This window comes from Euprymna scolopes, chromosome 1 (genome assembly GCF_053919585.1).
Source record: "Euprymna scolopes isolate OS-2025 chromosome 1, ASM5391958v1, whole genome shotgun sequence".
NCBI lineage: Eukaryota > Metazoa > Mollusca > Cephalopoda > Sepiida > Sepiolidae > Euprymna > Euprymna scolopes.
The window spans coordinates 68825068-68839525 of NC_136482.1; the positions used below are offsets into that span (position 1 = coordinate 68825068).

Sequence of the window (14458 nt, forward strand, 5' to 3'; positions counted from 1 at the left end):
AGAAACTATTAGAGTAAAAAGATCTTTTACATCTAGGGATCTCTACAGTGTGGGGGTAGGATTTAGCAGCCTGTCGGGTTTGTCGAGGGTGCTCACGTCGTGGGGGCACAAGTGATTGCAGTTCGTCAGAGCATTCACCACTAAAATACTTGTAGAAAAGGCAGAGGGATGCAACATTTCGTCGATGGGACAGAGGCTGAAGCTTAGATGCCAGTTCAGGGCCTATCAGGTTTGCGACTCTCTTTTGAACCTTGTCAAGGAGCGAGAGACTAGTAACAGATGCACCAGCCTAGATGTGACAGCAATACTCCATATATGGGCGAATGGTGGCCTTATAGAGGTACAGGATACTTTCGGGTGTTGGTAGTTTTCTAGCACGGTAGAGAGAACCCACCTTTCTTGCAGCGGCCCTGGCAATGCCTTCAATGTAATTGTTCCAACTCATGTTTCCTGTGAACGTTAGGCCAAGGAGTTTGAAAGATGTACTCTCAGATAAAGAGTCGTTGGCCATTGCTATAGGTGGTAGAGAGGGTTTCTTGTAGTTATTGAATGAAACTAGTTTAGTTTTGGCAGCATTGAACGCGGCCAACCACTTTTGTCCCCATTCCACCACAGATTGGAAGTCTTCCTCTAGTGTTTCTGCCATTTCTTTAGAAATATGTTCATTTGTCTTCCTGTCGTGCCTGCCATAGAGTGTAGTGTCATCAGCATATATACCCATCTCAGAGGCAATTTTGTCGGGGGAGGTCATTTATGAATATCAGGAACAATAGAGGTCCAAGGATAGACCCCTGGGGCACCCCCGCATTTATATCATATTGTTTAGATGTACGACCGTCAAGGACAACCTGGATTTTTCTCTTATCTAAGAAGGATTTAATTATGTTAAGTATTCTACCAGTGATACCGTATGATCTAATTTTCCTGAGGAGACCCTCATGCCATACCCTGTCAAAAGCCTTAGATATATCTAGAGCTACTGCTCTACCCTCCCCTGCTTTGTCCAGTGAATTGTATACGTTCAGAGATCACAGTTAGGATGTCTGCTGTGGAACGGGCTTGTCTAAATCCATATTGTTTGTCAGTCAGAAGTTTAGCATCTGTAAGATGATGGACAAGAGCATGGTTAATTAAGGTCTCAAATATTTTGGCAAAAAGTGGGAGGAGGCTAATGGGGCGATAATTTGATGGGTCAGTCCTTTCGCCAGAATTCTTGAATACTGGTACAACAGAAGCAGTTTTCCAACAGTCTGGAAAGCAAGCTTCATTAAGGCAAACTTTATGTGCACATATATATATATATATATATATATATATATATATATATATATATGTTATTGCAAGTACAGTACGTTAGTGTGGAGATTTAATGAAGTGTTTACTTAAGGGGGCGGTTCATCAGGAATTTGTTTACGTTGGACTTGAAGACATCCAGGTTGTAGTCAGGTGGGAAGCAGGCAGATGGAACAGTTCCACAGGCGTGCAGTTCTAAGAAAAAAGTTTTGTTCATGGAATCTACGTTTTGATTTAGGCACAGATAAAGAGTGGGGAAAATGTTTGACAGTGGATTCAGCTAGACGGGTGTTTTTCGTAAAAGATTGGCGAGGGGGGACCAGAGATTGGACTTCAGACGAGCACCTGCCATGGAAATAACGATAAAACAAAGACAGGCTCGCAACGTCTCTTCTGTGGGAGAGAGGTTGCAGGGAAGAGAAAATGGCATCCCCCACGAAGTCTATTTTGTACTCTGTCAAGGCATGATAGTCTGTTTTTAGCAGCTCCTGCCCAGATATGGCAGCAGTATTCCATCCTTGGACATACTTGGCTTTTATATAGATAGAGAATTGCATCAGTAGTGAGATATCTTCTGGAGCGGTAGAAGGATCCCACCATCTTTCCTGCTACCTTGGCAACAGACTTGATGTACGTGTTCCATTTCAGATCAGGAGTAAAGGACAAAAGCCAGAAGCTTGTCAAAACATGGGGCTTCTCCTAGACGAGAGCCATCCATTTCAATTGATGCCAGATGGGGATCATAGCGTTGATGATGTAAAGATAGGAGTTTGGTTTTAGATGCATTAAAGGTAACCAGCTACGCCTTCCCTCACTGAACCATGCGCTCGAGATCAGAGGAGATAGAATCAGAGAGAACTTTGTCATTTACAGCCTTTGATGTGTTGCCGTAGATGGTCATGTCATCAGCATAGATGTCAACGAATGATTTAAGTATGTGTTTAGGGAGATCATTGATGTAGATAAGGAAGAGAGTTGGGCCCAGGATTGACCCTTGAGGGACTCCAGAATTAATACTGCAGACCTCTGATTTTTGTCCATCAACCATTACTCTTATGAGCCTATCAGAGAGAAATGATTTAATGATTAAGAAAACATTTCCAGTTATACTGTAGCTGGAAATCTTGTGAAGTAGGCCCTTATGCCATACCTTGTCGAAGGCCTTTGATATGTCAAGAGCAATTGCCCTAGAAAGGAAGCCTTTGTCAAGAGATTCACTAATCCTTTGAGATATAACCGTTAGCACATCTGCGGTAGATCTTGCAGAACGGAAACCATATTGTGTGTCACTAAGAAGGTTATTTTTGCTGAGGTGGTTGACTATTTCTCTATTTAATATGGATTCCAGTAACTTACTCATAACACACAGGAGACTTATTGGTCTGTACTGAGGGAGATGACTTATCACCTGAATTCTTAAATACAGAGCATACTGATGAGGTTTTCCAGGGAGTTGGAAAGCACTTCTCCTTAAAGCAACACTTAAACAGTTTCGTAAGTATGGGAGCAAGTTCTAGTTGAAACTTTTTTAACACTATAATTGGGATGCTGCCAGGGCCAGTTGCTTTACTGGAATCAAGATTCTTGATTAGCTTGGCGACCTCATGCACAGATATTTGTATGTTACCTAGCGTGTTCTGTGTTATAGGAGGAAATATGGGGAGTTGATGGCCTTCGTCGCATAGGGTAGAATTAGCTGCAAAGTTCTTGGCAAATAGTTTGGCCTTGTCTGATGCTGACGAGATGACCTATTAAAAAGTTTGACTCCTGTCCAGGTAACCTACATCTCAAATTTCAAGTATTTGGACACAAAATTAGTGGAGGATTTTAGTAGAGTCTGCAAAGGTCAACTCTTTCAACTTTGACCTCTTGGCAGCCAAATTTTTGCCTTAAAACTGATTAAAAAACTTTGCTGCATGTCTGAATACCTTTTATGTAAAATTTTTTAAATTGGCTGAATAGCTTGCTAGACTGCAAAGTTCAAATCTTTTGAACTTTGACCCTTTGGCAGCCAAATTTTCAGCCCAAAACCAAGTAAAACGCTTACCCTTTGTCTGAATACACCTTATGTAAAATTTCAAATTTTTAAACCAAAAATTGGCTGAGTAATTTGGTAGAGACTGCAGAGGTCAAATTTTTTAAAACAAGTATTCAGCTACCGACAAGATTCAAATCACACTAAAACTCGAGTAGTGTTCAATCTCGGCTACGACCATGCTGGCTGGATGGATGGATGGAGTGGCCCCTTAATATGTATTGTTTTGGGCTCAAATCAAATTAAAAAGTTTATCCATGTCCAAGTTACCTGCATCTAAAATTTCAAGTATTTAGACTCAAGATTGGTGGAGGAGTTTGTTAGTTTTCAAAGGTCAAATAATTAAACTTTGACCCCTTGACAGCCACATTTCTGTCCAAAAACCAATTAAAAAGATTTTCCCAAATCTCAATACTCCTTATGTCAAATTTCGAGTCTGAAAATTGACAGAGTAATTTGGTAGGGAAATGTACACACACACACAATTTCACATTTATAGATATATAGATTATATTGTTTCTCTGTAGACTAAAACATAGTCATCTTCAAATCCAATGTCAATAAATTACCCTCATTCTATTTAAATCCCCTCATAATATTCATCATTTAACTGGCACTTCATCTATCGGATTAACTTTTGCCAAATTGTCAGTTCATTAGTAAGAAATAATCACATTTTATTTAAAGATCATCTTTTGAAAGAATTGTTGGTTGAAATGCATTAAAATTCTTTAAGTTATATTTTGTTTTTGATTTTAAATTTTATTGAAATTATACCATTTTATTTATTTCTATTTAAATTATGTAATTAAAAAATTCCAGTGAGCTAAGGAAACAGATCACTCCCGATATTATGGAAATGATAAAAAAGCAACGAATGAATTTTATGATGGGCGGAACATTATTTTCCAAAATTGGAGCCAGAGGACTCAAAAAAGGTAAATAATATTTTCTTTGTGTGATTGAAAAAATATCTTTTATTTTTTTTCCAAGTTATTTTTGTCTTTCATAATTCTTCAAGTTAGCATGATTATGGATATTGTACAAACTATATAAACAACTATACTAAGTTTATAATAAATAATAAATAATAATAAAATGTATACAGTGCTCATGTGGACTACATCCCATCAAAGGTGCATGTGTAGTTTATGTTATGACTAGCCTGGGTATCCGGCGTTGCCCGGGTGTTTGAAGGTGTGTGTTGAGCAAAAAAAAAAAAAAAAAAGTGGTAGTAGGCAGGCAGGCTTGAAACTGTCACGTGAAAGCGGAAAAGAAAGCGAAAAAAAATCTGACATCTTACCCCTACTCCATCATGTGACCGCAAGTTCGGAATATTAAAATTAGGCCAAGTCAATTCAACCGATACGATAACTTGCAAAAATAGCTCACAAAAAATCAACCTCTCCTTGTAGAAAACTGCCCAGTTGAAGATGAAGGAATTAATGTTTTTTGCCAATTTTTCATTATTTGTCATCCGAGACGTCAAGCTTCAAAATGATATCAATCTCATGAAAATCCGTCGCCTCTGTCGAAAGTTTTAGGCAGACATACAAACAAACATACATACATACATTTAAACACACAGGTGAGATTTATATTATAGACTAGCGAGGGGTACCCGGCATTGCCCGGGTGTTTGGAGGTGTGTGTGGAAACTCCGGGGGTGGGGGGCGGGGTTAAAAAAAAAAAAGTAAGTATGAGGATCGAAACCAAACCATTGAGGCAAAGTTGTAAATTAAAGTGTGAAAAAAAAAACGTGCGACGTTAACCATTCCCCCACCGCGAAATGCTAACGGAAACACGTTTTAATTTATTTAATTACTTGGATTTGGCAGGTGCCCGTTTTAATGAGTTAATGAGGTCAAGTTTGACTGCGGGATAGTATTTCATTTACTGCGTGAACGCTTCCCAAGATGTTATAGAAAAAGACTAACCCACATGCGGCGAGCGACAAATGTTGAATATTTATCTTCCCGAAATCGAGCAAATTAAATAGACAGGCGAGCTTCATTGTTAACTCTGAGATATTACGATTTATATGTGATATAAAAAGTTTTAAAAAGTTGTGAACCGACCGACCGCTTCTCTGAAAAAAGCGGACACACATACATACATACATACATTTTCGCTTTTATATTTATATATGTATTGAGATTTTACCTTTTTGATGAAGATGGAATTCCAAATCAGGAGAAACAATTGGAACAGTATTATTTCTATATCCATATTAATGCCTCCGCTTTTCTTTTCAGTTAAAGTTTTATTGTTTTGTTTGAACAAGGATGTGTCCATCGTCAGACGAATTGTTCCTATTTAATTGCCTCCCCATGATGGCAGAGTTTGACACAAGGTTGTTTTTTAATGTGAGGAAAAATTCAGTTTTCAAAAAGGGGCACTCTGGATAAGAACAAAAATAAAAATTGTCTCGGTCATACACTGATAGAGGACAGAAAGGCAAAGTGTAGTAGTGAGAGACGCTCAAGGGTACAAAAATAGGAGTTGTCCCAGTCGTGAAGGATTTCTCCTCCACCGAAAGAGAACAAGAAATGGAAGTGCGGCATCCGAAGAACAGATGCTGCACTTTGATCCTGACCAAAAGGCCAAGAGTAGCGGTGAACCCGTGGAAAAAGAAAAGGAAAAAAAGGAAGCTGTAAACGACGAAAGGAAGAGAAAGAAAGACAGAGAAAAAAGATAAGATCATAGCTTATGGTGGGAGAACGTGATGACGTTAAATTGGCCATGACAGCCCGTGGGTGGCGAGGATACCAATGAAATTCCGATGTGCAAAGCAAACAGTCGACGAACAGCGGGGCGACAAGTGACCCATTGAAAAGACGCGTGGCCTTTGTGGAATCGGATTCAGCTGTTTTTATGTCCTCTAAAAAATAATTAAGTTGGGCATCTCTGTTTTTACGACCTGTCAAGTTCCATTAGAGAACACCCGAATGCCAACAGAGAAAGAAAGACAGCTCCTTTTTTGGGTATAGGCCGCCTGGCGAAGATTTGACGGACAGTGATCCCTTAATTCTGATTGGCCAACGACCTGAAACAGGAAGAGACCCAGTCCACGCCCCCACAATATAAGCAGCGAGCCTTGAGAGATTGAGAGAGAGAGTTAGAGAGTTGGGTCCGACGAACGAAGATTCCCCCATCGATTGACCCTGTCACGTAGATAATTGAGTTTTCTGTCGGAGAGAGAAGAGGAAACCTCGCAGTTAACAAGTGGCCAGTCCCTAACTGAACAGCTGACTGCGACTGTACCCTGATTGAATACAAAGAAGTTTAAACAAAAAGAAACGCTTATTGACTTGGTCCCTTCAATTGTTTTGCATGACAAGTCTGTTTCAGGAAACCGGCCGTTGACATCATCGCCGAGAAAACACCAGAACCGACAACCGGGGGCATTCCACCACTGGACGACGCGCGGGTGACGTAAGTGTCACATAACTGGTGATACCTCGTTTCGGTAGGAAACGTGCGAACGAATTTCCACGGGCACACAATTTTTTTTCTTTTCTCTCTCGAAGGCACAAGATCTCCCTGTGAGAGTGGGAAGGGAAAGTTGAAAAAAAAGAAAAAGAAAACGAACAAAACAAGGAGGGAGAAAAAGAGAGAAAGCCAAAATTGAAAAAAAAAAGAAAAAAGGAAAGAAAGTAAACTCGAAACCAAAGCGCATCTTGTAAAAAAAAAAAAGAAAAAAGGAAAGAAAGTAAATTCGAAACCAAAGCGCATCTTGTAAAAAAAAAAAAAAAGAAAAAAAAAAAAAAACGCCACGAGTGAAGCCAGACGACGAACTTTAATCAACTGATTATAAAGTTTGAACAGCTCGTTAGTCATTCTCATCCACCAGTCGCAGAAGAACACAAGTGCATCAGACCGGGTAAGTCCATTTTTTTTTGCTGGTTCCCTCTTTTGTATGCTTTGCTTTCAGCGGCTGTCTGTGTTTTGTGTTGGGCGCTGTTACACCTTGTAGGGGGCGAGGAGTGGTAGGAGTGAAAAAAAATAGATAATAACATAATGTATTCTCAGGGAGGACTCGGGGCGGGTCAGTCGATGGGGGAAGGGTCAGAGCAGACTGTTGAGCTGCAGATGACCATGGAGCGGCCACTGTGGGGAATTAGCGTACCCGCATATGGGGGAGACCCGAGGGGAGTCAAGGAGTGGTTGGCGATAATAGAAAAAAAAAGATTAGTATATGGGTTGACCGATAGAGAAATGGTGCTGCTTGCCTGTGACGGAGCAGTCGCAGCGGCCTCAGAATACATATGCAAATGCCTGGAAAGTAACCCGGGCATAGCCTGGTCTGATTTTCGCGATCAGGTGAAGAGGAAATTCGCCGGCGAAAAGACCACAGTGCAGGCGGTGCGCGAGCTGTCTCGAATAGAGATGGCCGACGGGGAAGATGTGGATAGACTGGTCGACCGCATGCAAGAATTGGCGGTCCTGGCGTATCCGGTGACCGAACACCGCGATATGCCCACAACCCAAGCAATGCTGGTGGACACGATGGTGGATGCATTGCGGGACGAAGCGACCAAAATAGAGGTGCTAAAGAGTTGCCCGGACACTCTAGAAGAAGCACGCAAAATAGCTAAGAACTATGCGTGGTTGCAGAAAAGAATAATGGGAGAGGAGTCGCGAAATAGGAGCCGGGAACTGGGGAACAGAATGAGATATGGGGCCGGAGGACTCGCCCGGGGCCAGCCTGGATTGGTGTGCTGGAACTGTGGCGGCGACGGCCACAGGTCAAGAGAGTGCCCCACTGTCCACGAGAAGACACCCCGACATAATGGGAGAGTAAGAGTGGGCATCGTAAAGACCGAACTGAACGCGTGTCAGAGAGGAGGTAAAATTGACCATTTCTCCTACAGCCACCAGTCCCACAGGTGTTGGCGGTGTGGAGACCCGAGACATATTAGGAGGGACTGTCCTGACCGAGGAAAAAGCCACCCGAGGGCGAAAGATCCTCTGGAGAGAGGGAATCAGAACCAAACCCCACCCCCTCGGCGAATCTGTAGAGAAAGAGAGGTAGGGCAGACAGGTGGGGTTGGAAAGAAACCACCGTCACAAGTTGCGATGCTCACGGGAGCGGGGTACCAGGAGAGAACCCTGAAACAGGAAAAGAGGAGAGCCCAGGTGTTCCCTCCGCTCACAAAAAAGGGAGAACTCACCTGTAATGTGACGATAGGAGCCACGCAGGTGAAGGCTCTGGTTGACACCGGAGCGATAATATCCCTAATAGACGCGGACGTCTGTCGGACTGTGGCAGGGAGGAGAAGGTTGTACCCGTTGGATGTGGGGCTCAGTCAGGCCGATGGTAGCTGGATGTTGGTGACAGGGAAGGTATGGCTACCCGTACAGTGGCCGGAAAGAAAGAGAATTTCCCCCTGTATGTGGTACCCGGGCTATGCAACGAAATGATTCTGGGAGAGGATTGGCTCCGAGCGAGGGGAGCCACTCTGAGTTTTAATCCAGACGCGCTAACGGTGAGAGGGGTGAAGATACCACTAGGTGACACAAGGTCTGTCCCTCTCCCTATGGGAGCTGACAGCAACAGGAAGCTTTCCCCAAGAACGGTTGGGGCCTGTATGGGCAAGGTGGATAGCACCAAGGAACAGGGAGAAAAATTGTCCCAAGTCAAACGGGTAGCGACATATAAGGTTAATAAGAAGGGAGTAACTCCTACAGATCCAGTAGTTTGAGAATCAGGGACGGTCCTCAAGGCGACGGCCGATAGGACTAATAGGACCAGGAAGGTCAAGAAGAAAAAAAAGGCAGCGTTTACTGGACAGTTAAGACAGGGTGACCAAGTTTGGATGAGGGAGACGGGTAAAAAGATAAAGAATCCCGGGGGTAGTCAAACGCGAGATGAGGACAGAGTTCCTGACGACTATAGGGACGACACCGAGCGACGGTTTAAGACAAGAGACGACCTCCATAGAGCCTAGAAATATAGAGACGGACGGAAGGTTGGAACGGGAAATTTCAGGGTTCCACTCCACCAGCTATAGGAGGTCACGAAGAGTAGGCGCGGCTCGTGAAGAAAAGAGAGTGGAATGGCAGTTGACTGCAGAGTCAGCTGAGGAGTCGAACGAAGGGGATGAAGAGTGTCCAATACCCATCTCCTGGCTCCAGCAAATGGGGAGAGGTGAACCGAGGCTGCCGTTGAGGGGAGCAAGGGACTCCCTGTCCCAGGAGTAGTGTGACGTCCTTCCACCAAGGACCAGTGGGGGTCAGTAGGACAGAGACGGGAGGTTGGAGCGACATCTCCAGGTTTAAATGTGGTGCAGCTGTTTTCTCTGTGGATGCATGGAGGGCCCCCATGTGTTCGCACTGTTGGCAGATTGTGTCGCGGACTGACCTTGGAGGTAGCTAGGGACTAAAACGGAAGGCTTCAGGGGGAGGGGCGCCGTAAATAGCAGGAAAGAACTATAAGTAATTGAGAAGTATCTCGCAGTGAGTAAATTGGCCAACGGGGAGAGTAACTTAGCACGAGAAAGTCGCGTATTGAGCGAGGGTGTCTTGGGGGAATTTAAACTGTCGAGTAGAATATCTTAAAGAAACTAATGGTGCTGATATTGTTCTGTTTTGAAAAAAAAAGAAATTTAGAAATGCTCAGTCGAGAAGGATTTCTCCTTCACGGGACGGGGATTGAATATTGTTAGTGTAGCATTGAAACAGTTGTGGCACTTGGTCTCTGACCAAAATGGCGCTGCTGGGACAAATTATGGGACTGAAGGGCAGGATTGCCTCGGTCGGGGAGGATCTCTCCTTCACTGGATGAGAATAGTGCATGTTGGGTGTGGCGTTAGGGCAGATGCTGTACCTTGTTCCGAATGAGAGAATGCTTATGGGACAAGTGAAGTAAAGAAAGAAAAAGAAAAAAAAAAAAAGGAAAGGGAAGAGGTGGGGGAAGGAAGAGAAAAAGAAAGAAAGATGGATATGTGGATAGGATTTGTTCAATGAGGTGTGAGAAAAGAAAATCTGGAGAGTGTTTTTAATTTGCAGATAGCTGGATAAGGATGTGAGGGGGGAGATGATGAAGATGAGAATACCAACGGCCAGAGAAAAAGAAAGGTGTACGTGTATGTGCGCAGTTGGGTGTTGTCATCGGGAAACCTGTACCCCCAGTATAGTGGCCCCGGGAAGGTTGAGAGACGGGTTATTGAAAATACGGGTTGAGCGACTGCATGATTTAAGGTAGCCTGTGGACCTCGTTAGACAGGCACTGCAGTGCTATGTTGCACTGGGGGGGTGTGCGCACCACCAGAGTGCAGACAGCCGGGCAGCTAAGCGAAAAGAAGGGCACCGGCCGGGGGGGGGGGCAGCTCCCAGTTCTAACAGGCGTGGTGGAACGAGCGGAGGACGAGTCCGTTCGGGGGCCGCCCAAAATGGTCCTTAAATTTGTAGGAATGTAAACCAAAGACAGAAGAGGAGAGAAAATACATACACTCACACGGCAAGCAAAACAAAAAATAAATAAATAAATAAATAATAATTTTGCATGACACTTCCATCTTACACCTGTAGACCAGAGACAAACAGAAGAGAAAACACACACACACGCACACGGCAAGCAAAACAAAAAAAAAAAAATAATAATGTTGCATGACACTTTCATCCTACACCTGCAGACCAAAGATAAACAAAGGTGAAAACGCGCACACAAAAAAAAAAAGTAGAAAAAGAAAAATTTTTTTTTTTCATGACACTTCCATCTTACGCCTGTAAATCTAAGACAAACCAAAGACAGAAGAGGAGGGAACACACACACCCACACTCTCCTAACAAACAAGACGTTTTTTTTTTCTTCCCCTCCTTTCATTCCGCTTGTTTCTTGTTTTTTTTTTTGTTGTTTTTTTTTTTTTGTTTTTGTTTTTTTTTTACTTTATTTTGTTTTTTTTTTCTCTGTTTTTTTTTTGGTTTCTTACAACTAATCCGAACAATTAAAACTCCAGAGACTTTATCACTTTTCTTTTGGCATGCGATTAATATATTCTGGAAAGAGGGGCTGGCTCACGATTTGCGATTTTTTTTTTTCCCCTTTTCTTCTCTCTCTCTCATTGAAACGGTCAGTGCAGTTGGCAATCCAGCCATCTGAGAAACAATTCACCTGGCAAAAGGTGTATTTTACGATGTAAAAGACATGTCGATGGGAGGGGAGTGGAATGAGAGACGCTCAAGGGTACAAAAATAGGAGTTGTCCCAGTCGTGAAGGATTTCTCCTCCACCGAAAGAGAACAAGAAATGGAAGTGCGGCATCCGAAGAACAGATGCTGTACTTTGATCCTGACCAAAAGGCCAAGAGTAGCGGTGAACCCGTGGAAAAAGAAAAGGAAAAAAAAGGAAGCTGTAAACGACGAAAGGAAGAGAAAGAAAGACAGAGAAAAAAGATAAGATCATAGCTTATGGTGGGAGAACGTGATGACGTTAAATTGGCCATGACAGCCCGTGGGTGGCGAGGATACCAATGAAATTCCGATGTACAAAGCAAACAGTCGACGAACAGCGGGGCGACAAGTGACCCTATTGAAAAGACGCGTGGCCTTTGTGGAATCGGATTCAGCTGTTTTTATGTCCTCTAAAAAATAATTAAGTTGGGCATCTCTGTTTTTACGACCTGTCAAGTTCCATTAGAGAACACCCGAATGCCAACAGAGAAAGAAAGACAGCTCCTTTTTTGGGTATAGGCCGCCTGGCGAAGATTTGACGGACAGTGATCCCTTAATTCTGATTGGCCAACGACCTGAAACAGGAAGAGACCCAGTCCACGCCCCCACAATATAAGCAGCGAGCCTTGAGAGATTGAGAGAGAGAGTTAGAGAGTTGGGTCCGACGAACGAAGATTCCCCCATCGATTGACCCTGTCACGTAGATAATTGAGTTTTCTGTCGGAGAGAGAAGAGGAAACCTCGCAGTTAACAAGTGGCCAGTCCCTAACTGAACAGCTGACTGCGACTGTACCCTGATTGAATACAAAGAAGTTTAAACAAAAAGAAACGCTTATTGACTTGGTCCCTTCAATTGTTTTGCATGACAAGTCTGTTTCAGGAAACTGGCCGTTGACATCATCGCCGAGAAAACACCAGAACCGACAACCGGGGGCATTCCACCACTGGACGACGCGCGGGTGACGTAAGTGTCACAGTAGCAGATACTACGCTTTGTTCCCAGCCAAAAGGTCAGCAGTTCTTTATAAAACTGCTATATGGGAGAAGATTGGGATGATTCCAATTAATGTTATTAGTGACGGCATCTATTCATACAGCGACTTAGTAACATGTTCTATTATTACTAGATTCTTGACAAGTGTTGAGGTTGCAAAACCAAAGGAGTATTTTTTGTAAAACACTGCTAGGAATCTAATCTGAGTGTTTTTTTTTTTCTTGACTTGAACCCCTTCCCGCTCTTCATTGAGAAGAAAATTAAAAATCTCAATGTACAATTGTCAGGGTAATTTTCAGTCCTGACGTACTTGTGTATGGAGAGCGGGGGGGGGGGGATAATGTGTATCAATCAGATCTATTCTGCTGTTTTGATATTATTGGGAAAGATATGACCCTGCAATTTTCCAACACTGATAGGTAAAAACAAACTTATGTTCAATTAATCGTATACAATGAATCTTTGACAATAGTTATTGTACTTCAACATTAGCCAATCCCAAAATGGGTTGATTTGCCATGAAACAGACGTTCTTTGCTGTTAGTTTGCTCTTTGTCTTTTTTTTTTTTTTTTTTTTTTTTTTTTAAAGCTTTATTGTTCTAATTCAAAAAATTATTTCCTCCTCAGATAAATGGTTCTGGCGTTTATCTACCAATCTGAAAACATTCCACTATGGTGACTGGTCTTCTGAGACGATCCCAACAATTGAACAACTGCCAAATAAGCGTAAGTAAATCGAATTTTAAGAAGTTTTTATAAAATCTGTGGATTTTTGAATTACGTTGCATATTGTCCATAGGACCTTTATGTTAAGTGGCAACACCAACTTGTATCAACAAAATGCAAAACTCTTCATAAAATGAAGAGAGCACTCTTTGGCAGTTAATGTTGATTATATAAACAGTAAAATTTCTTTTTTTCTTAGCTTCTGCTGATGATGCAGTGAATAAAAACAAAGATTGTAAATAATAAAAAAAGAGTTGGATTTCAATTTCCATTTAAAACATTTGCATGTCTAGCTACACTGAAGATAAACTATTTTGCTGTACCTATAGATGATCTATATGTATATATGACACCTTTAGAAGGTCTTCAGTGTTAGTTATTGAACTTGGTGGCCATCTTCTTTATATTTAGTTATTTCACTTGTCTAGAGTGGATATTCAATATGGCGTCCGGCTATCAGTAACACGTTTTCATCCAACGTTGTGGAATGCTCTAAGTAAACTAACATTCAGAAATCAATATCTTCTTGCTTCCACTATCCTTTTCTTTTTTCTTACCAGCAATGTGAAAACATTTTTTGTTGTTTGTATATCTGAAGTAAAAGTGAATGTACACAATAATTATACATGCAAATTTAGTTTATGAGAAAAGAAGAAAGGTTCTTATCCTGATAATAACTGATAATAATAACAAAGTAAAAAATTGCTTTCACTTCTAAGATAGATAAACAAATATTGTATTATTATTAGTAGTATTACTAGTAGTATTGGTATGTTGAAAATAGTGAATAGGAATTAAATTGCAAAGCGATAGCAAGATAGTCTTATATATAAACGTTTTTTTCTCTTTTTAGTGTCAGTTGTTGATGTTAAATCCTTGGTTGTTGACAAAGAGTGTCCTCATGTCAAAGAAGGAACTCGTAGAAAGGTAAGACAAAACCAAACTTTGTTAAAATAAAATGACTTTTTGAATTTTTTTTAATATATTATTAATGTCTTCAAGCTAAGTATTGGTTGATATAAACTGAATTGTAATTTATACAGAATCTATCATCTCTGTTCTGCCATTCGAATTTGTTTGCCTTTGTGAGAGTTAGAATTAGACTGACATGTTGCGTTATGAGAAGAAAGTGGACCATGGGTTTACTTTCGACAGCCTCGTAACTCTTGCTTCCTTTATTTTGTCCTTTACTTCTCACATTCTATAAGCAATGTTTGTGACAAAGGAGTAAGAATT

General features: G+C 41.7%; 1 protein-coding gene across 1 annotated transcript in view; it reads left to right on the top strand.

Annotated features, from left to right (window-relative positions):
- LOC145302656 (engulfment and cell motility protein 1-like) overlaps positions 1-14458 on the top strand; it is a 121610-nt gene that overhangs the window by 83550 nt on the left and 23602 nt on the right. Inside the window, exons 17-19 of the mRNA XM_080144672.1 lie at positions 4151-4266; positions 13124-13222; positions 14076-14149. Coding sequence (XP_080000798.1) covers positions 4151-4266; positions 13124-13222; positions 14076-14149 — 289 coding nt within the window. The remainder of the gene's footprint in view (positions 1-4150; positions 4267-13123; positions 13223-14075; positions 14150-14458) is intronic.